Source organism: Elaeis guineensis, chromosome 9 (genome assembly GCF_000442705.2).
Source record: "Elaeis guineensis isolate ETL-2024a chromosome 9, EG11, whole genome shotgun sequence".
Classification (NCBI taxonomy): domain Eukaryota; kingdom Viridiplantae; phylum Streptophyta; class Magnoliopsida; order Arecales; family Arecaceae; genus Elaeis; species Elaeis guineensis.
Genome location: NC_026001.2, coordinates 5386752 through 5408610, shown reverse-complemented (window position 1 = coordinate 5408610; position 21859 = coordinate 5386752). Strand labels below are relative to the sequence as shown.

At 39.8% G+C, this 21859-nt stretch overlaps 2 protein-coding genes across 3 annotated transcripts; both read left to right on the top strand.

The window, feature by feature from the left end:
* Nucleotides 1-421: 421 nt before the first annotated feature.
* On the top strand, nt 422-7989 carry LOC105043388 (protein-ribulosamine 3-kinase, chloroplastic). Of its 2 annotated transcripts, none has more exons than XM_073243658.1 (9): nt 422-583; nt 2394-2547; nt 4856-4988; nt 5091-5165; nt 5238-5326; nt 5685-5803; nt 6441-6581; nt 7039-7115; nt 7700-7989. In XM_073243658.1, the coding sequence occupies exons 3-9, from the start codon at nt 4914-4916 to the stop codon at nt 7844-7846; spliced, it is 723 nt and encodes a 240-aa protein (XP_073099759.1). In that variant the 5' UTR covers nt 422-583; nt 2394-2547; nt 4856-4913; the 3' UTR covers nt 7847-7989. The 2 variants fall into 2 exon arrangements, with proteins under 2 accessions (XP_073099759.1, XP_073099758.1); XM_073243657.1 differs by having other exon boundaries at nt 443-583; nt 4898-4988.
* A 9902-nt stretch (nt 7990-17891) lies between these two features.
* LOC140851779 (ethylene-responsive transcription factor ERF027-like) lies at nt 17892-19083 on the top strand. The gene is given in 2 exon segments (XM_073243933.1): nt 17892-18638; nt 18641-19083. Coding segments are annotated over 2 exon segments (672 nt in total). The 5' UTR covers nt 17892-18154; the 3' UTR covers nt 18829-19083.
* The last annotated feature ends 2776 nt before the right edge of the window (nt 19084-21859 follow it).

The following is a 21859-nucleotide window of genomic DNA, read 5'->3' as shown; positions in this document are numbered from 1 at the left end:
AAAAATATAATATTATTAAAAATATATATATATTGAATTAGATCGATGATTTTTGGATCCGAGTATTTTACTATCCTAGTTTAACTCAAAAAAATATCCTATAACAATTAAATTGGATTAGTTTACGCAATACGTACATCAAATATCACACACCCATGTTAATCGAGTGTTTGGTTGGATGACATCAAACCTTAATCCGCGTGAAAGGGTGAGCGCAGGGTGGTAGCCAGGAGATGCATATCAGCCTAATGTTAAAATAAAAGAGAAAAGGTTTTGAAAAAAAAAAAAAATTATCACAACGGAAAATCCGAACTGGCGGTCGGCAGCCGGTAATGTCATGACTCACGAGTCAGGGTGACGAATCAGATGACCGTCTCCTTTTTCTTTTTCGTGGCGGCAGATGAATGGGGCACCTGGGAGCCTTCTCTTTCCCTTTCTCTCTTCCTCGCTCTCGCCGTTTCTCTCTCGCCCAACTCTTCTCAGTCTGTCGCTCGCTGTATATAAAAATAACCAGATGATCCTCGACTCCGAATTTGGCCTTCTCATCAGAGCCGACTGAAGCATCAACCCTCTTTCGGCCCCAGTACATATTTAATTCCCCTTTCCCTCAATGGTTTCTATGATATCGGTTATTCGTTATCCTTTTTGTGCCCTATATAACTGTTACCGAAGCTTCTTTTTATTGATCTATTTCTTGCTATGAGGTTGTTCAAATTTTTTTTTTTGAAGTTCAAATTTTGTTCGAAATTAAGGGAGAGGTTGTACAAATACAATTCTTTCCTTTTCTGAAATCTTTACTTGGGGTAATAGAGTTTTTTATCGAGGATTTTGTACTCTCTTGCAAAATTTTTATATGAATAAGGGCTAAAGAGTAGCATCTATAGTCCCACCAAAACAAGAAATTCGCCAACCCATCAGACAATACTTCACACTCATGCCACTGCATCTCATGAATATCCATCTTGCAAAATTTTTAAACCAATAAAGGCTAAAGATGAGCATCTTAGTCCCACCGGAACAAGAAATTTGCAACCCATCATATGTAATTCACACACGTCATTGGACATGAATATCAATCTTTAGGGCTGGTTCTATGGATCCCTTTTTTCTGAGTGTTTCATTTTGAGGGCAACAACCAATTTTCATGTATTTTTTTAACCTTTATAACTTCCATCTATGTTCTTTTTAAGTATTCCTTTCTCTTTTGAAACTTCACGAATTTGAGCCCTATCCAATGGTGTAGCAAGTTAATCAATTTGCTAAACATTATTTTGTTGATGCAACTTCTAATCTTTTCAATGTCCTCATTTTGGGGTGTGTTTGGTTGGAGGGTGTTGGGCTCTAGAATGGGAATATGAATGAATGACTCCCACTCTAGCTTTGTGGTTGGAGGGAGTCCCATTCCCATTCTCATTGCCATTCCAGGGAGGAATGAGAATGCCCCAATCCTCAATGCTCAGTCCTGGCTCTCCTTCCGGCATTCAATCCCCCTCTACTAGGTTTAGTTAAAAATTTGATTTTTTCAAAAATACAATTGATTTTCTAAAAATTTACTTAAAAATAGATCATTCTGATCCTAATTCTGGTCACAAACCACACATGTCGGGGAATACAGCTATTCCAATTCTCATTCCAATCAATTCCAATTCCGATTCCAATTTTGGTCATGAACCAAATGCATCCTCGAAGGTTTCTCTTATCTACTATTATTATGTGTTCCTGCTCAACATTCTTGTGTCTTTTAAGTACATCTTATGTGCATGGCCCGTGTTATCTACAAAACTTTGACAAGCATGTACCCACTTTATCCACCCTTTTTTTTTGCATTCTATAGGATGCTTTTGCAACTGATGTGAAAAAAAAAAAATAATCATGTTCCGTATCTATTGTCACTTATCAGTATGGCATTGGCCTCCTTATGATGGTTGAGAATATTGTTATTTTTGTACAATAGCATGTTTCCAATATTTCCAGATCAAATCAATTGATGGTGCACTATTCATAAAAGTCTAAAGGCATTATATAATGCGTGTGTTTCTGGTTATTACTAGTGCAAAGAGGTTTAAGGCTAATTTCTAGACTGCTTCCAACGTTTTCCCTCTTATGTGTAGTGATTGCAATGCGTCTCTTTCCCTATTAATGCCACTAAACTCATTTGCAACTGGGAGATTAGGGAAAGTTTTGGCATGTAATCTTCAAAGATGGCATGCTAAGCATACATGCTAAGCATCAAATTATTTAAACTGTGCTTATATTACATATTTAAAATGCTGCTTTTTTTAAATAAGGTAATCCTGCACATTACATAAATTTATTTACAGGACACATAAACTTACTTATAGGACTTCTGATTATAATTTAATAACATTCTTCATTCATTTATCAACTGACAGTGGCAGCTATGAGTGATGACCCAATTCGTGCATGGATTCTCACAGAAGGAAAGGCCACACAGATTACGAGAATTAGTCCCATTGGGGGTGGCTGTGTCAGTCATGCAAGCCGATATGATACAGATTCTGGTCCTTTCTTTGTTAAGACAAACAGGCATGTGAAGTTTTATATATTCACTTAAAATATTTATTTACATTTCCTTCTTTTTTTTGTTAGGTAGGTGAAACTATAATCAAGCTCCCGGGAAAGAAAGTTTTGAAGTTATCAATTTGTGACCGTGCTGTTATTGTTGGTCCAAGATACTAGTTATAAATTCACCATCAATAGAAAATCAAATATATTGTGTGATACTTGGAAGAAATAAGGCTTTGTAAGTTGTCATATTTGTAGAGACAATTACAAACCCAATGTGCTATTTATATACCTTGAAAGTGAATTTTTAATGTTGAATGGACAGAACTTGGAGTCATATTTAGATATTGCAGGCTAATTCTCCTATAGCTGAACTTTGTAATTAGGCAAAATGCTTGTTTTTTCTTCCTTTTTTTTTGGGGGGGGGGGGGGGGGAGATGTTGAAAGTTAACATATTAAGAAGAGAAAGCATATTGGATACTGGAGAGTCTTGGTAGAATAGCAGAATTCAACAAATTCAAGAGTTCATGATGTCCTGTGAAACAGTAGTAATTTATTGTATATCCATTCAGAAAGTCATCCTTTTGATGGGAAATCTGATAGTAATAACATGAAGAATCGAGACTTATGTTAAAATGGATGGGAAAGACTGGTTGTATCATTATTTTCGTTTTATTTTTAAGGACTTATATCAAAGAAGCCAAAAGAGTATAATACAGAACAAGTGGAATGGGAATTATCTGAAATTCATGAGGCAGCCCACTTGGATTCAGTCTTGTCCTGTAAATTGCTCCATTTTTAGGTCATCTTTGGTATTGTTTAAGAAAAATGCGTTAGTGACTTATAAAGCAAAAAAAAGCACCTCTTAAGAAAAATAAGTGTTTAGCAGTATTATTTGAAAAATGCTTTTCCGAGAAGAAAAGTTCACAAGAGAACATACTTTTGGGAGAAACCAAAAACCTAAAAAGACTGGCTTTTATCATTATTTTTGTTTTATTTTTAATGACTTATGTCAAAGAAGCCAAAAGTTTATAATATAGAACAAGTGGAATGGGGATTATCAGAAATTCATGAGGCAGCCCATCCTGTAAATTGTTCTATTTTTATGGCATCTTGGGTATTGTTTAAGAAAAGTGCTTTTTTGACTTATAAAGCAAAGAAAGCCCTTCTTAAGAAAAATAAGTGTTTGGTAGTATTATTTGAAAAAAATGCTTTTACAAGAAGAAAACTTCAAATGAGAAAATACTTTTTGGAGAAGCCAAAAAACATAACTTCTGGCTTCTCCTCTTTTTAGATGGTAGAAGCAACACCAAGCATGTTTTTTGTGTGCATACAGCTACAAACTCATAATCTATTCACAACATTTCAAATGTTATCATTCATGTTTTTTCCTTGTTATTTTCTTTTCTTTAACCTTCCTAAAACTCAGATTAATGCTGTTCTCAAAGAATTCTCCTAGTGTTTCCATCAAAATAAAAGAGAATTCTTCTAGTGTTGAATGAGATGGGTATAGTTATATTTGTACATTCTAGGACATACATCCAACTTGCTCTAATACAGATCTGTTATCTCTCCCTAACCAGCTTATTATCCCATTTCTTTATGCTTGCCTAAATGATCATCACATGCTCATTATCCAAGATTGAGTTTTTAAATACAGTGGGTCAATAGTGAGTTATGGGTGTTTTGGATGCCATTCTATAGGCAACCATATATATGTGAAAACATTGCAAACATTCGTCAACTTTTTATGCTGTTAACTAGTATTTATTACCACATAATGTGTTTACTTCATGGCCCTTTCACTGGTATTTTGTTACATCAATCAATCTAACCAAGCCTCTTAAACTAAAATGAGGTTAATCTAGCAAAACTCAAAGGTGAGAACTCTCCATGAATGGATTGAGCAAATTATCTTATATAAACCTGAAAAAATTAAGATAGATTTTGCTTTGCTGATAAAATTTGTGGACTCGATTTGTTACTCTGGGTATCCCTAATTTGTTCACTAATAGTAACATTTGAATATGAACAAGCAAGGGGTAAAAAGAACAATTAAGTGTTGTAAACCATATTTAACAATATCCATAAAACCATAAGTTTTTGTACATCTGCATGCAAAATTAAGGCTTTCTGTTCTAAATATAATATCAGTTAATGGTTATTGAAGTTTCCGTGCTCTGAGTCTGAAATTATGGTTCCTCTGATAATTTTGTTGTGCTGGTTTATACATTAACAAGACCAGCTCAGTTTGACATATGAAACTTCAATCATATGTATTTTATACAGCCATATATACTTATTTATGACTAAAGCAATTCTTATTCAGCGAGCTGAGAAAGACCTCAGTTACGTTGCATTTTTGACTCAGAAAAATTGGACCATCAATGTTTGAAGGAGAGGCTCTTGGTTTAAATGTGATGTATGCCACCAAATCAATTCGTGTCCCAAAGCCGTATAAGGTAATTACACAATATCCAATTCTTGTTTCAGCACGCTCAGTTTCTTTCCCTGAAAGGCCTCTATCTGTAAAAGAAGTAACTTATTATGATTTGAACTTGCAGGTTGGACCTTTACCAACTGGTGGCTCCTATATTATCATGGAATTTATCAAGTTTGGATCTTCCAGGGGAAGTCAGGTGACACTAATTCATTATATTTAGAAGCTAGCATTGAAGATTGACTTTGTGTAATGACATATCTGTCCTCAGTCGGTTCTAGGAAGAAATCTTGCTGAAATGCATAAAGCTGGGAAGTCGGAGAAGGGCTTTGGGTTTGCTGTTGATAATACAATTGGCAGGTGAAACTTCTCTTGAACATTGTTTTCAACTGTTGTTCTTCCAATTCTCTGAAGATCTTGCCATTTGCATGCATAAAAATATCCCTTCATTAGCCTGCTTATTGTCAAAAAAGCTTACAAGTGGTCATGGACTGGTATTCTTCTTCTTGTCCTATAGAATATTGTGGTTTTGCATTCTCTTTTATACTTGGACTCTCTTACTTGTCTGCTTATACGCTTCCTCTGCCCAACGTGTTTAGCCTGCATGCAAAGTGGTTTTGCATGGTTCTTTTATCATATTTGTATCTAATCACAAGACCAATCATATTTTGTTAAATTTTGTTACCATGCTCTGACACCTTCAATTTTCTTGCTGCAGTACTCCCCAGATAAACACTTGGTCTTCAGATTGGATTGAGTTTTTTGCTGAGCACAGATTGGGCTATCAATTAAAGTTGGCACTGAAGCAATATGGGGATTCCAGTATGCATGAAAAAGGTGCTTCAGTTTTTGAGGCAACTTGCTTTTTCTTTTTTGTTTATTTTGGGTTTTTGTTAATAGTGATATGGTACATTATAAACACCTTGTTGGTATCCAAATATGTAGAAGACTTGTTTATGTTCTCTTCAATGAACCCCCTCCAATATCTATGTGTGGTAGACATGCTTTGGAAGTTTTACAAGTTAAATCCACAATGCACCCGCACATCCCAAATCCCATGATCCCCCAAGGCCATCACCCTACATAACCCTTTTGTTTTTAAGTAAAAACCGAACTGCGTATAAAAAAATAAAGAACTATCAACTATATTGGATCTAGGCACCATTTGTTTTCCAACTGGATTGACCCAGGTGGCCCATTAGATGTGGGGGCTATGCCCAAAGCCGCTGATTTGTAGTCGGGTTGATTTTGTGTTGACTGAGAATCAACCTGACTTTATGAAGACCCAAATGAAACCTATTTATTGCAGGTGGGTTTATGTGGGTTGGCAGGTACAAGTCAAATTTTGCCATCCATAGGATTTGCACAGGCAACTTCTTGAATAAGCCTGGCCCAAGTTGTTTCTTTTTGAACTTCATTTTGATATTTTTAGGTAGACTTTTTGATGTATTCTCTTTCAATTGCACTTTGACAGGTCAGAGGTTGATAAAGAATATGCGACAACTTTTTGAAGGTGTTGTGATTGAACCGTGCTTACTTCATGGAGACTTATGGAGTGGGAACATCGGTTGTGATGAGAATGGTGATCCCGTTATATTAGATCCAGCATGTTACTGTAAGTCTGAATCAAATATGTTCATACTACATGATGGTGGAACGTTTAGTTCTTTTATCTGATGATGAACTAAGTAGTAAATTAAGAGCTCCTATTTGAGAATTTTTTATCATAATTTTTTAAAAGAAATTGAATAATGGACTGTCAAAATGCGAAAAGAAATTTGTGTTGAAAGAAATATATTCAATTATAAACAATAATGGTGAATATATGTTAATTTTGTTATGGTCAGTGGTACATAACGCACACATGTATGCATACATGCATAGCAAGAGTATATAGAAGGACTTGCAATGATCCTACATAATCCCTACGTACAAATTGTTTTACTGGACTACCTTGCTGATGTTGAAATTTGGAGCCATTAAACTAACAAAATTATAGGCTGCATGCAAGGAAATATGGTTTGGAAGGATTTAGTTTCTTTTTACAATCTCAACTTTGTCATTGTATACAGATGGGCACAATGAGGCAGAATTTGGAATGTCATGGTGCGCTGGATTTGGTGGATCGTTTTATAATTCCTATTTTGAGGTATCATTCTCTGTTTCCTTTATGTATAAATCTTAGTAAAAAAAAAAACGACTTGGTGATTCCTTGAAAATGGAACTGGTACAGTGAAGTTTTATATAGGAATCAGGTGAGAACGTGTAAAGTTGACCGTGAATAATTGGGATCTGGCTTGTTGATTGTAAATTTGTCAGTAATATAAATTTTCAAGATAAATAAATAGGTGATGCTTCTTTAGTGTTCTTATATGCAAGATTCCCTTGGGGAGCCATTTTATGCAAGTCAGTAGGCTTAGATTTTTATAGTTATAGAAATTCTTAATTTGCCAGAGGGATGAACACAACAGTGGAATCCTTTCATTTTAAAAATAGTAGGAGCATGTGTATTATCATGTTGATGATTTTAACAAGTTAGAATGTATGCTGTCACCTGGAGATGCACAATCTTCACTTCGTACACCAATTAAAACCTGCATGTTTTAATATTTTTTTTTTTTCCTTTCCCACATGTGCTTTGCTTGCGAGCCTCCTATGTGCAATCATTTACACTTTTTTCTGGAGTTTAACTAACGTCTTTTCCGGGGTAATTTCTTTTTTCCTTTAATACAGGTTATGCCAAAACAACCTGGTTTTGAGAATAGGAGGGACTTGTACAAGCTGTATCATTACCTGAATCACTATAATTTATTTGGGTCAGGATATCGGTCCTCGGCTATGTCCATCATTAATGGCTACCTGCAGATGCTAAAAGCTTAGACATCCTCTATGATGTAAAAAAATCCTCACTCCATGTAAATTCTCTTGCAATCGTTGCATATCCCTTGTGGTAAACTTTCACCTTGTTGCCTGTATACCCGTGTATTGAACTCTATTGGCTTGGACAATGTACAAGTTAGATATGAAGCTTCTCACTGTGTTGGGATGTGATCTTCAGTCATATGGAAGAAGGTAAGTAAAGATAGGGTTGTTGAATGGTCGGAACACCTGAAAAGATCAAATACAGACCCAGAAAAGCTGGTAGAATATCTTAGTTTTGATCTGAATTCTGAATGTAGATTTCAAACTTGAATCATTAATGCAGGTGCCGAGATTTGTTTCCGCTTTCATATCCCTTCTTGGAGTTGGAAGTCAATGTCACAAATTGTATTGGATATGGGATCACACATCGTCTGTCCAGACTTACGGTCAGTGCAATTATTCCATTATTTCTCAAGTTGCTAGGTAATGCATTGGTCATCTAAAGCAGGTTGGGTTTGGGTGTCGAAAAACGGTTTTCTAAAAAAGATCACATTGGATTCATGGAGTGGGCTGTCTGTTTGAGTAGGTCTCTATCAATCCAATACTTTTCCAGTCTAAATCCTACGGGAGGGAAAAAAAAAAGAAAAGGGAAAAGGAGATTTTAGAAGAATATTTATTAGGCGGATCAACAGATTTGATTCCTGTAGAAATTTTTGTTTAATCTTATCGAATTTCCCAAATAGATCCTCTGTAAAAAGGATATTTAGGAAAGATTTCAGGTGCGAGCTCCTGAGAAGATTCGGAAGCGGCTTCGTTATCTCCTACCAACGAGGGAGGGGCTCATCATCCTAAATGAAATAGTGGGTTAGTGCATGAGTTATTAGGAGTCTTAAGGGCGCTGGCACGGCCATTTTGGGGTTTTAGTTCCTGTAGGCTTTAGAGGCAACAAGCTTGAAAGGTAGGTGGCCTCTCATAGAACTGGTTTCGATGACTAGTGGTGGCGATCGCCATGCTTCCCCACCGACCAAATGGTATGCCCGAGAGCCCATCGCGACAGGTGGCGGGGCAAACTGTTGCTTTCTTTGGGTTTTTAAGTTTGTGAATGCTTAAAAGCTTCCTTCTTCAGGAGGATATGGCACTATCCCTTCGCTGCTGTCCCTTTTATCCCTGCTACCCTGGATAACTCCATTTTTCAGCCTCACTCAATTTGATTGGATCGGATTCGATTTACGCTCATAGTAATTGCCGATCACATTGGTTTAGTTAGATTCTTATTCAACCTTTGTTTGTAATTCGCATCCTATCAGAGAGAGTTGTGGATCTCTAAACTTTTTGAATTTAACGTTCTCTTCACCCCATGCCCACCCACTATTGTAACAGAGAAAGAGCTGTCACCATCCGTTGGCGACATGCTTTACGCATCACTTTATTTTCGTCAAAAAGAAAATATTTTGTTCAACTTTGCTTAAAGGAACCAATAAGAGGAGCAGACCAGCTAAAAATAGGACGACATTTCTTGTTTTTTGCTATGCTTCCATGATGATTTGCTTGCAATCCAAGCTTTGCTCATTGCAGGCTTGCTCAAGCCAATCTACTGCAACTCCATCTTAAACTAATTTTGGTTGCGTGGTTGTTTGATAAGAAGTAGCTATGTTTGTTTGTTTGACATAAGGCCTTCACTTGATTGAATTGGGTGGGTTAAGGGGTAGCCCAAGGCCCATTCAACTCGTCAATGTCAGAACTCGGGCCGACCTTGAGTTCGTATGTCTAAACCAACCCAATGCAAGCGTATCTAAACTAAATTTGTTTTCAAGTTGGATGAGTGATAGTCCAAACTAGATTGTGTTGGATTAATCGGACTAGGGTAGGTTGTATAATTAATTTTAAGATTCAGACAAGATTCATTTTTTGGGCTAGCATGGCATTAGTTATGCAGCTCTATAACTACTAGTTTAAATATAACTAAGGTTGTTTCTGGATGCTGAAAACTCATTTATCCCTTGAATACATTCAACCTTTGGTATCAACTCCCTAATCAACCAAACAAAGAATGGTTAGTGCAACCAATTAACCATCTTTTTGGTTCTTTGACTAAATAAGTTTATCCACCCACCACATTTTAGATAGTGTTTGGCCGGTCATCGGAATATCTTTATATTATCCACCTTTTAACCAGCAGCCAAACGTGACCTAAATGAAACAAACAAACATCAGTCAGGTGAGGCCAAGTTGGGTTGGGTTTGTTCTCTATTCTAACTCAACTCGAGACCAGATGGTTATTTTGAAGCTAAAGCCCAACCCGAGTTCAGCCTGACCAGGGAGAACGGGTTGGCTTGTCTTTATTTGGATGAAACCCAACGTGAGGTGACACTTAATGCTCGCAGGGAGAGTGTACCGCTGGGCCGATTACGCTGGCCCCAGCCTTCTGTCATGCTTGCGTGCATACGGTAAGCAAGTCGACCTTTTTCCCTCTACTGTGCCCATTTGGACTCGCGTAGTACGGAAGTCGTCTCCGATTGCGGGCCAATCAACGCGGACTGGTGTGGGGCTCCCGCTGGAATCTACGTTCGAGCTCCGACCCGATGTCGGGGATTTGGACGTGCTAGCTGCCTCTTCGAGTGTTTCGGTTGCGGCCAGGACGAGAGCGAGTCTATGTGATGTGAAATGGGAAAGCAGACGTAAAGCCAATATTCAGGAATGGATTTAACTCGTGGCCCACATGGTTCTCTCGGTGATGTGTCCTAATTTAAGCTGACGCTAAACAAGGTGCTGCATATACCGTGGTCTCTCGATTACATGATATATATCATTTAATAAAAAAAAAAAAAAACCCCTTCTTGTAAGATTTTTCTTTCACATCTCCGTCCCATGTTTCATTTATTGGAAAATGTTTTCTTCATAGCATCTGCTCGACTCTTTCTTAAGATCGTCACTTCCTCGCCTCAAAATGGAGGCAAGTTGCAAGTAACAGGCTATGACAAATTGGTTTCCCCGTCACTATGACCGATACCAAGGGCACATGATGGACTGGTGATTATAGTTTGCTCTTTGTAATCTATAAGTGGAACAAGCCATGGCTATATATATTTATTGGGATAGATTCTCATCATTTAGCCAATCTCATAAAGTCATCTAGAGACCAACTTCATCAAAAGACCGATCTCACAAAGAGACCAACCTCACGAAGACATCCGGAGGTCGATCTCACGAGGAGGCCAACCTCACGAAGTCATCCGAAGGCCGACATCATGAGGAGGCCGAACATCATCACGAAAAGGCTGACATCATCACGAGGATGAAGTTATTCGGAGGCCGATTTCATCAAGAAGCCGAAGCCGATCTAATTAGAAGTCATTCGGAGGCTGACTTCATCAGGAACCTCACGAAGTCATTCGGAGGCTGACTTCATCAGGAAGCCGAAGCCGATCTAATCAGAAATCATTCAGAGGCCAACTTCATCTAGAGGTCGAGACTGACTTCATCAAGAGGCCGAGGCCGATCTAATCGAAGTCATCAGGAGGTCGTTCATCAGGAGGTCGAGGCCGACTTCATCAGAAATCATCCAGAGACCAACTTCATTAGGAGGCCGACCTCATGAGAAGATCGACATTATCATAAGGAGGTCGACCTCATAAGGAGGCCAATCTCACGAAATCATTCGGAGGTTGATCTTCCGAAAAGACTGACATCATCACGAGAAGGCCGACCTCACAAGAAGGCCAACCTCACGAAGTCATCTGGAGGCCGACTTCACGAGAAGGCCGACATCATCACGAGAAGGCTGACATCATCATGAAAAGGCTGACTTCACAAGGAGGCCAACCTTACGAAGTCATCAGGAGGTTGATCTAAAGAAATCATTCGGAGGCCGACTTCATTGAGAGGCCGAGGCCAACTTCATGAAGAGTTCGAGGCCGACCTCATCAGAAGTCATCAGAAGGCCAACTTTTTTCTCAGTGCCTTACCGATTACCCAAACTGATAACTGGGTCGCACCACTCAATAGACTTTTTCAACCAATTTTCTGACACGAGCATCAGCCAAATGATTGAACAACAGGCGTGGCCATCACGCCATCCTGATAGACCATATCGAGTCATGTCGCTCAGAAATCATATCCTAACCGTCTGGCTACGCACCATAATGAGATGTTATAAGGTCATTAATTATGCCGCATACATGATAAGGCTCATCGCTACGGCCGCCTGCGTGCCGAATAGAAGGCACACCCGCTGTCAGAGCCAAACGTTTATGCGGCGCCATACGACTGACAGGACATAATTGACGTGATCATCTGTCCTCTCATCATTCACTTTGCTCTCTCTATGAAAGAGGTAAGTGGAGACCCCTCTAGGTATGTTGGCCATCACAGTGCTAAAATTCTACTGTTCTTTTTATTATATTGAGTCACCTCGCTGACTTGAACGTCGGAAGGTCCTCGTCGGAACCATCTCCAATGGGACTTCCTTTGCAAGTCTTTCTTCCAGCATCGAGTGAAGACCACCACCATTGTTCACCAGCAACCTCTCGCTCTCGCCTTCAACCTTAACTGTGTGCACCTTCTCCAGTGATGGCACACCATCTCCCGACATCCCATCGGTCCACATTCAGGTGGAGCACCTAGCTGGCTCTAAGCCGACTACCCCCACCAAAGAAAGGCCACAATAGTTTGGCGCGTCAGGTAGGGGGGCAATCGAGCAGAAAAAAAAAATTTTCTCTCAAGAATCTCCATGGCCAAGATGAGAGCACAAAATGCCTCCATAATCTTTGCTCAATGCTCATCGCGGTGTGGTCCGGCGACTCACAGAGAGCCAAGCACTTCACGACTACCAATGACAGCAGACCACCAGCAGTTCGCTGCTCTCATGCAGTAGGTGAAAAATCTGATGGAGGTGTCCAAGGTCTCCAGCAACAGCAGCACCGATCGGAGGAGATCGCACTGCATAATGTGCCTTCCTGACACAGCCGCCAGACCTGATCTCCGACCCACTATTTGACTCAAGGCTCCCGTTCGATGAGTTCTTGACCCACCTGACGGTTACTACATCCTAACAACTGGTGCGCTCCATGTACTGGCTTCAGTGATTGCCAGTCTTCTTCTCCTCGACGAGCTTTACGAGAAGGCTGACTTCACGAGGAGGCCGACGTGGACTTCAATCGGAGGCCAACCTCATTAGGTCATCCAAAAATCAAAGTCATCTAGAGGATGACCTCATCAGGACATCCGAAAGCCGACTTCATATAGAAGTCGAGGAGAAAATCTGAGAAAAAACTCCGACAAGACCGGCAAATCTGAGGAGGAAATTCGACAAAATCCACCTTACCAGGAGGCCCCTATAAAATGGCTAAGCATCGAGACTCTGGAAGGTAGATGACTCAAAAAATCTATAAGATAACCATTTCGTCGTCGGCTAGTATTCGATGAAGCGTTAGTCGGCTGACACCCGATTGACGAAACTGGGGTGGGTCCATCAACCACGAGTGCGCCCCCAAGGGGCCACAACATCAGGTTGAACGTGAATGGGTCCGTCGATCGTAAGAGCATCTGCTAAGGCTCAAGGCCGCAGCGCCAGGTTGCATATGAGGCTTAGACGAAACAGAGCCGTGAGACACACGCGTGCGCCCATGCTGGTGGCTACAGCCCCACATGCGGCCAAGCCTATGTTGTCTAAGTGGACAATTTCTCGTATAAGAATGGGGCCGCACACGGTTTGTCCCGCTCGTTTCCTAAGCCACCATGATAAAACCCTAAGGCCCCCACAGCGGCGAGATGCTGTTCGCTCTATGCATGGCTAATCTCCTGTGCGTGTGGCTAGAGGGGACAATTCCTCCCTAGCGATGTTCTTTTTTTTCAAAGGGCAAAGCTGTGTGGCCCCATGTTGGCAATGCTGTTCGCATTTATGCATGGCTAAATCTCGTGCGGTGCCAAATCAGATAATGCCTCGACCTCAGGAAGGAGCTGGATCCGACCTCATGAGGTCGGGATTAACCCAACCCCGACCTCTGATGGTCGTCAAAATCCACCTTCAAATGATAAATCAATGATTCGGAAAGCTCCTCCAAATGATGATTATGTTCCAGCTCAACGGAACAACCTACAGCGAACAACTCGACCAAGTTCGTCTACAAAAATCGACTACATGACTTAGAAAGTTTTCCTAAAGTCTATACGTTCGGTTATCCTATACTTGATTTGCAACTTCCTAACCGACTACTTTACTTAGTCTTGCCGACTTCACTACTTAGTCATTTTTTTAGAAAGATAAGTAAGCAAGCGGAGAAAGAAAGCATACAAATAAATAAATCAGAAAAAAGAAGACAAGTAGGAAAAAGTGACTCAAAACAACACAATGATGAACTCCCTTCGTCCAATTAAAGCTATGCAATCGGGCTCGGGAGTTGGGAGGCAAGTGTTAGGATAGATCCTCATCACTTAGCCAACCTCATGAAGTCATCCAGAGGCCGACTTCATCAGGAGACCGACCTCACAAAGTCATCCGAAGGCCGACCTCATAAGGATGTTGATATCATCATAGGGAGGTCAACCTCACAAAGTCATCCGGAGGCCGACTTCATTAGGAGACCGAGGCCGACTTAATCAGAAGTCATCGAGAGACCGACTTCATCGGGAGGCCAAGACTGACTTTATTAGGAGGCCGAGGCCAACCTCATTAGAAGTCAGCTGGAGGTCGACTTCATCAGGAGATCGACCTCACAAGGAGGCCGATATCATCACGAGGAGGCCAACCTCATGAAGCTATCCGTAGGCCGACCTCACGAGGAGACCGACATCATCACGAGGAGGCCGACCTCACAAAGAGGCCAACCTCACAAAGTCATCTGAAGGCCGACTTTACGAGGAGGCTGATATCATCACGAGGAGGCCGATCTCGTAAAGAGACCAACCTCATGAAGTCATCCAAAGGCCGACCTCACGAAGTCATCCAGAGGTCGACCTCACAAGGAGGCCAACCTCACGAAGTCATCAGAAGTCATCCAGAGGCCGACTTCATCGAGAGGCCGAGACCGACTTCATCAGGAGATCGAGGCCGACTTCATCAGGAGTCATCAGAAGGCTGACTTCTTTCTCGATACCTTATCGATTATCCAAACTGATGACTGGATCGCACCATTCAATGGGCTCCTTCAACCGACTTTCTGATACAGACGTCAGCTGAACGGCCGAACGATAGGCATGGTGTCACGCCATTCTGACATGCCACATCAGGTCACATCGCTCAGACGTCATATCCTGACCATCTAGCTGCGCGCCATGATGGGATGTTACGAGGTCATTAATTACGCTGCACATGTGATAAGGCCCACCACCACGGCCACCCGCATGCCAAATAGAAGGCACATCCACTATCAGAGCTAAACGCCCATGCGGCACCATATGACTAACAGGATATGATTGACATGATCATCTCTGTCCTTTCATCATCCATCTTGCTTCTTCTATAAATAGAGGTAAGTGGAGACCCCTCCAGATATGTTGGCTAACACAATGCTAAAACTCTTCTGCTCTTTTCACTATATTGAGTCATTTCGCTGATTTGAGCGTCGGAAGATCCTCGTCAGAGCCACCTCCAGCAGGACTTTCTTTATAGATCTCTTTCTTCCGGCATCGAGTGGACTACTGTTATTGTTCACCAGCAACCTCTTGCTCTCGCCTTCGACTTTGACTGTGTGCACCTTCTCTTGCGATAGCACATCATCTCCCAATATTCCATCAGTCCGCATCCAGATGCAGCATCTAGTTGGCTCCAAGTCGACTATCTTTATCGGAGAAAGGCCGCAATAATATTTTTTTAAAATTTTTAAAATATATGTAATTATGCATGGTGGTTAAGTTTGATAGTATACATGATGTCAAAGCAACTGATGGATATGGAAAGACATTACATATGACTTTTGAAGCCGAGGAAACTACAATTGTGGATGGATTGTAAAAGCCAAAAGAACGAAGCATGGAACAGAGAGGCTTGGAAAATGCAGCTCAAAGTTCCCCTCCTATGTTGGAGTCACTAACAAGTAGAGTTTACTTGTCTGGACTCAATAGCATGCCACCATGTGGCAGTGGCTAACAAAGAGAGTTCACAATTTGAATTTGATTTCTTTTAGAGAGAGAGAGAGAGATTGATTTTGATTGCCAGCCAACCAGAATAACAGTAATTTATATTACCTTTTATCATATTGCACACTTTTTTAGATTACGGATTATAAATAGTAACTTAAAATAAATACTTGTTAGGTTTGGCATAAGTAGTAAATTATGATACAACATCTGGTTGAGCATGGGTTCACATAAGTAAATTTAACCAAATGAAATCCAAATAAATCTGATTTGACCCATAAAATTATTTTGAAATTTAATTCAAAAAAATTAGTCTTGAAACCCCAAATTACACTCGGTTTCCATTCTAGGTCTAAGTCTTAGATTTGAAGTTAATTTAGATCAAGTCTAGGTTATCCTAAACCAAATCCAATTCACTTGCAATCATAGATCTCCACATCTCTATAATTGCACAAAAGTGTTGTAGACAATGAGCATCCATAGTTTATATCTATGAACAATTTTCACTACATTATTATTATGAACTATGTTGCGATGTATTATCTTGATGACAAGCTAATCCAAATATCTCAAAAAAATAATATGCTTGTTTTATCCATTACACGAGCCTGACTTACTTTGATACACAAATGAAAAAATCAACTCAAAGTTTCTCTATCCCCGTCCAAAAAATATAAAGATACATATGGTTCAACTACTCTATCATTCAACTCAGGTAATTACTCAAAATGTTAAACTAAATACAGATCCTGTATATTAGTATATTTATATTTATATTTTATTTTTTCAATAAATATAAATATATATATAGATATTAAAAAGATATCAACACTAGTATCTGTGTGTCTTTTAAGTAAATATAGGTATAAATCAGATATGACACATATCCATGTTTGTTCAAAATAAAAAGGGATATACTTTGAAAAGTTATTAAATCTATATTTTAAATTAGATATCATTCATTTATGAATAATAAAATTAATATAAATGATACAACCATGAGAGATGAGAATGGGCTCTACCATCCAGATTGTGTATGATGCACAAATAACTAGCTAAGGGTCTGAGATATAGTTACTAAATTCATATAGAGACCAAAGTGATCAAGAGTTCAAGTCGTTAGTGTAACTTAATTTATATTAAAATACTAAAATTCAAAAATATTTAAAATAAAATATATAATATAAAAATACCAATAAATTTAGTAAAAACACCATCATTCTTTTTTAATTGCAAAATAAATAAAAGATAGTCGTGAATTATCTTTTTTTTTTTGTGAGCTTGAAAAAGAAAATATAGAAATGAATGGAAGAATATGTAAAAATTATTATTATTATTGTGTAAGTATGTTAACAAAAAAGTTTTGAAAGTATCATAAAGGATAAAATGATGTATATTATTTTTTAATTTTATCAAGAAAATTATTGATTTTTATAAAAATAATTAATTATTAAATATGCAATATGATAAGATATACCAAATAACTTTATCCAATGATTTTTCCAAGGTTTGAATACATAAAATAAACTATCATCATAAAATATAACTGGATGGTATAGCCTCGGGGTAGAGTGATTGGTGTCCAACTAACAAGTCATCGCATGCCCGGATTTGGATTCGGGAAATTTTTAAAATCTGAATTCTGTTAGACCCGTTTTCATCCCTACGAAAAAAAAAATAATATAACTAGAAGGCGGCTTAGAGACTTCACTTGCAAGTCTAAACCACAGAAAAAAAAAAAAAAAACTGCGGCCCGTGACAGTTGACATTATTTAGAGTACGTGATTCGATGGGTGATGGTGGGTAATAATATCTAAAGACAAAAAGGCGACCCGAGCCCCGTAACAGCTAATTGCTAGCGGGCACCCAAAGCGCGGGCCGCCCTGGGAGCAGCCCTCTGGCCCCTTTCACTGCCACCAAGCAGCTCAGTCCCGCGGAAACCCCACGCTTCTTACCGTCCTTTAAGATGTCCATCCCTTCCCCTCCCTCACCAACTTCCAGTCCAACTCTCCATCCATTCTCCACTCTCCATCCATTCTCTAGCCTCCATTATCCACTCCCTATTCCCCGCCTCATTCCACACAAACAAGCACATTTCTAACGCACGCAAAACCTCTTTCCTCCCATCCATTCCTTCTTCTCGACCATATCTTATCTTATCTTGTAAAACGATAAATATCTATATATTGTAAATATAGGATACAAAAATTACCTATCTATCTACCTATCTATCTCTATATATATCCGTATATGGCTGACCATCCCCCTTCACACGTGCATGGCGGCGACCGGCAAACTCCATCCCAACCACCTGAACGGCAGCCCGCTTTTGTACAGGGCGCCAATGCACCGCAGCCCGAGCCCCCTCCACCTTCCCCGACCCGTGGCCACATAGGAACCCACCGCCCGAGCTACCGCGGCGTGCGATCGCGGAGCGGCAAGTGGGTGTCGGAGATCCGCGAGCCCCGCAAGGCCAACCGCATCTGGCTCGGCACGTTCCCCACCGCCGAGATGGCGGCCGTCGCCTACGACGTCGCGGCGCACGCGCTTCGGGGTGCCGACGCGGTCCTCAACTTCCCCGACGATATCTCCTCCCGCCCGACTCCTGCGTCGGTCTCGCCGTCAGATATACGCGCTGCGGCCGCCGCAGCTGCCGCGGAGCTGCTGCCGAGGCCGGAGAGGCAGGAGGACGTGGCGGCGGCGGGGGATCGCGGGCTCCAGGGAGCAGCGAAGCGGGGGGAAGTAGCGGGTCTGGACAGAGAAAGGAGGGTGAGTTTATCGACGAGGAGGAGATCTTCGGCATGCCCAACCTGTTGGCAAACATGGCAGAGGGGATGCTCATGAGCCCGCCGAGGCTGAGCCCGACTGGTTCCGATGACTCGCCGGATGCTTCGGAGGGGGAGAGCCTATGGAGCTATCCATAAACTAGCAGGCCGATCGTTATAGATGGAGAGACTATATTTTGAGTGAGGAGGAACAAGGAGAGGAAAGAGGGGCAGCTGCGTTTTCTCATTAACAATCGCTGTAGACCTTTTTGGAGTGGCTGCTATGGTTTCAGTGCGTGAGAACTACTTGAGGTCTAATATTAGTGTATGAGCTGTTTGTGTCATTATATATGGTTGATGATGCTTTCCTGGTACCTGTAATAGTATTTATAAAATTAAGTATTACTTTTTCTACGGTAGGTATGTAGGGTTTTGGTGGAGAGCGTGGTTCTTAATTTCACTAGTGTGAAGAGGGAGCACATTTTTCCTATGCCATACAGGAGGATCGGATCGCGAAGTCTCCAACTCTAGGTCTACGTGAGAACTACCAGCTAAACTCGCAAATATATAGAATTCAACAAGATTGATATGAGAATATCTTTTTCCTTTTGAGAGAACTCACTAGTTTAGCCATTACGAACTGTTCGAACCTGGCTCCATTATTCTTCTTCTCTATCCTCACAACATATGGGACAAAATTTTTTGCAGATGGATGACGCAAGATCCTGGCTCAAGCTTATGAATTCACGTCGTATTAAATGGTCTGCCTGCAGATTATAGGCCATCGAGGTATGGATGATTGCAAATTCAAATTCTTTTTAACCCTTTTATAATATTCAGATGCTTGAATGCATAGAGGGAGAGGGTTAGAGCTCTCTCTCTCTCTCTCTCGGTGCGTCAATCACATACAGAGACACACATGCACATAGTTCTTCCCGCATTTCTTGCTTGATTAAATTCTCTAACAATCAACATAGGAAACACTTCAGGACCCAATGATGCGTGTGCAATAATCACGCTGGGCAAGGATATAGCAAGGACTTCCCAGTTATTGAATTGCAAATTGTTTTTGCTTTTCTTTCTTTCCTTTTAGGGTTTATCTATTGAATCACAAACTCCCGGCAAATTAATGGATGATGGCATTTTTACCACCAACATGAGAAAAATTAGCATTTATTTCCAGAAGGCCCTACCTATCATCATAGCCCTGCAAACTCATTTAATCATATGTTGCATTTCTGATCAAGTTGTCTGGAAGCCCATGGCTTTGGACGACCGTAATTAATTATACCTTTTTCGTGTTTAAGGTGTTCCCTGCCTCTATAAGTTCCACAAGGCCAAACCCTTTAAGTTTCCCCAAGGAATCTGTCTATAAGAGACAAATGTAGGACATTGTAGTCAGGCTACCCCATTTCCTGGTCAACTAATTGATTATTGGTTTTATCTGTCCCGTGGTATGAGGCAATAGGAGTGATTTTGTTCATCTGATTCGTTGCTATTGTGATGTTAGTTTTTCAATCTATTAAGTAATATACTCTTTAAGTCCATAAAAAACTACGTACCATAAAATTATCAATTACATTTCAAAATGAAATGATCAAAACTGGAGTTGTATCTAATTTTTTTTCTTTGAATTGACGACTTCATAAGAATAAAAGATGTTAGAAAAAAAATCATTGCCAATTAAATATTTTTATCTCGAATTAGAAAGCTAGCATTTGAAAGAGGTGAAAAACATATGATGAGCTTATTAGAGAATTAATTTGGCTTTGGAACAGACACAGCTCAATATTGGAACATCAAAACCCCCTAATTGCTCCCAGCCCTGATGAAGATGAGATTCAATCCATGAGTATGGACTCTGGTACAATCATCAGGAGATATTACCAGCATACCAGCTAATACCTTCAAAACTATGTGTTTCATGGCATGCTAAATTATTAACTAATTCAGAGGCCTGACAATTTGGTATCGGCTGTATCTCACGGGAATATATGGTCGTCTATAAGACAAACAATGGCTTGTTTATTTACATTATGCTGCCATTGCCATCATTTTTTTTACCCATGCAATTTATGCAAGAAGAAATTAAAAAAAGAATGGAACAATTTCCATGTCATTTAAGTCAATTTGAAAAGGAAGCCTTTTTAGGGCAGATATTTAAATCCCTTAAAAGGATTTAGACGTTCAAGATCTCTAAGACAACAATTGAATAAAGATTGGGAATGATTGAAGGTTATTGTTGTTGTTGTTGTTGTGCCAGTCATTATTATCATCATCAACATTTTGCAATCCAGATGGATACTGATTCATTTGGAGTTTTAATGGATTGATTGTAGATTGATACACATGATCATGAACAAAGAAAGAAAACTTAAAAACGGCTAAGATAGAGTATACAAAGAACAATTTTATAACCTAATTGTTTTATTACATATGTAAAATCTATAGTACCACAAAAATAATAGAAATTCAGAACTTACTTTTGGAAGAAAGGAAAAGAGAGAGAACTAAAAAGAAAATGCATTGGTATCTCTTGCCGAGTATACAGAATAAACAAATAGGGATGTCAGTGACAGTAAAGTGAGTTCAAATTTTGGGATGGAAAAGTTTTACGACGACCAAGATCAATTTGTAGGTAGTCCTAAAGAGTAAAGCAGAAATGGTGGGTCGAATGGTACTTGGACCGCCCTCATGAATCAAGCAGGTCAACCCAGCTGATCGGTCTGAATCATAAAACATCGATTATTGTCGAAGCTGTTACTGTTGCTTTATTATTATTTTTATTTTATCAATATATATTGCCTAATGCAGAAGTTGGTTTGGCATTGTTGCGTGAAGAATTCACTTCAGATCAACCTCATAGTGAAGGTAAAAACAGCAATAGATGTGCATATTTAAAGCACCCATAGACGGTAGATACCAGCTTTCAAAGCCCTTATTGCAGCACAACCTCCTCTTATCCAATGTCCAACCTAAACAAGCGGCTTCTATGAGAAAAATATTGAAGTATCTCATAATGCTTCTGAACACTTTCATAATGTTATTCAAGAGGAGAGTAACATTTCAAACTCATTTGCTTACTGCTGTTAAAAGGAGATAAACTATGATTATGAATGCTTAGAGCATGGAATTGTCCCGGCCTTGATGGTATTTTAGTCCCGACACACAGATGTAATATGTCTGTCCT

Excerpts from the sequence above, each read along its gene's own strand:
- LOC105043388 (XM_073243657.1), top strand. Across the intron at positions 5,327-5,684 it reads GTTGATAATACAATTGGCAG|TACTCCCCAGATAAACACTT; the intron begins GTGAAACTTCTC and ends TTCTTGCTGCAG. Across the intron at positions 5,804-6,440 it reads TTCCAGTATGCATGAAAAAG|GTCAGAGGTTGATAAAGAAT; the intron begins GTGCTTCAGTTT and ends GCACTTTGACAG.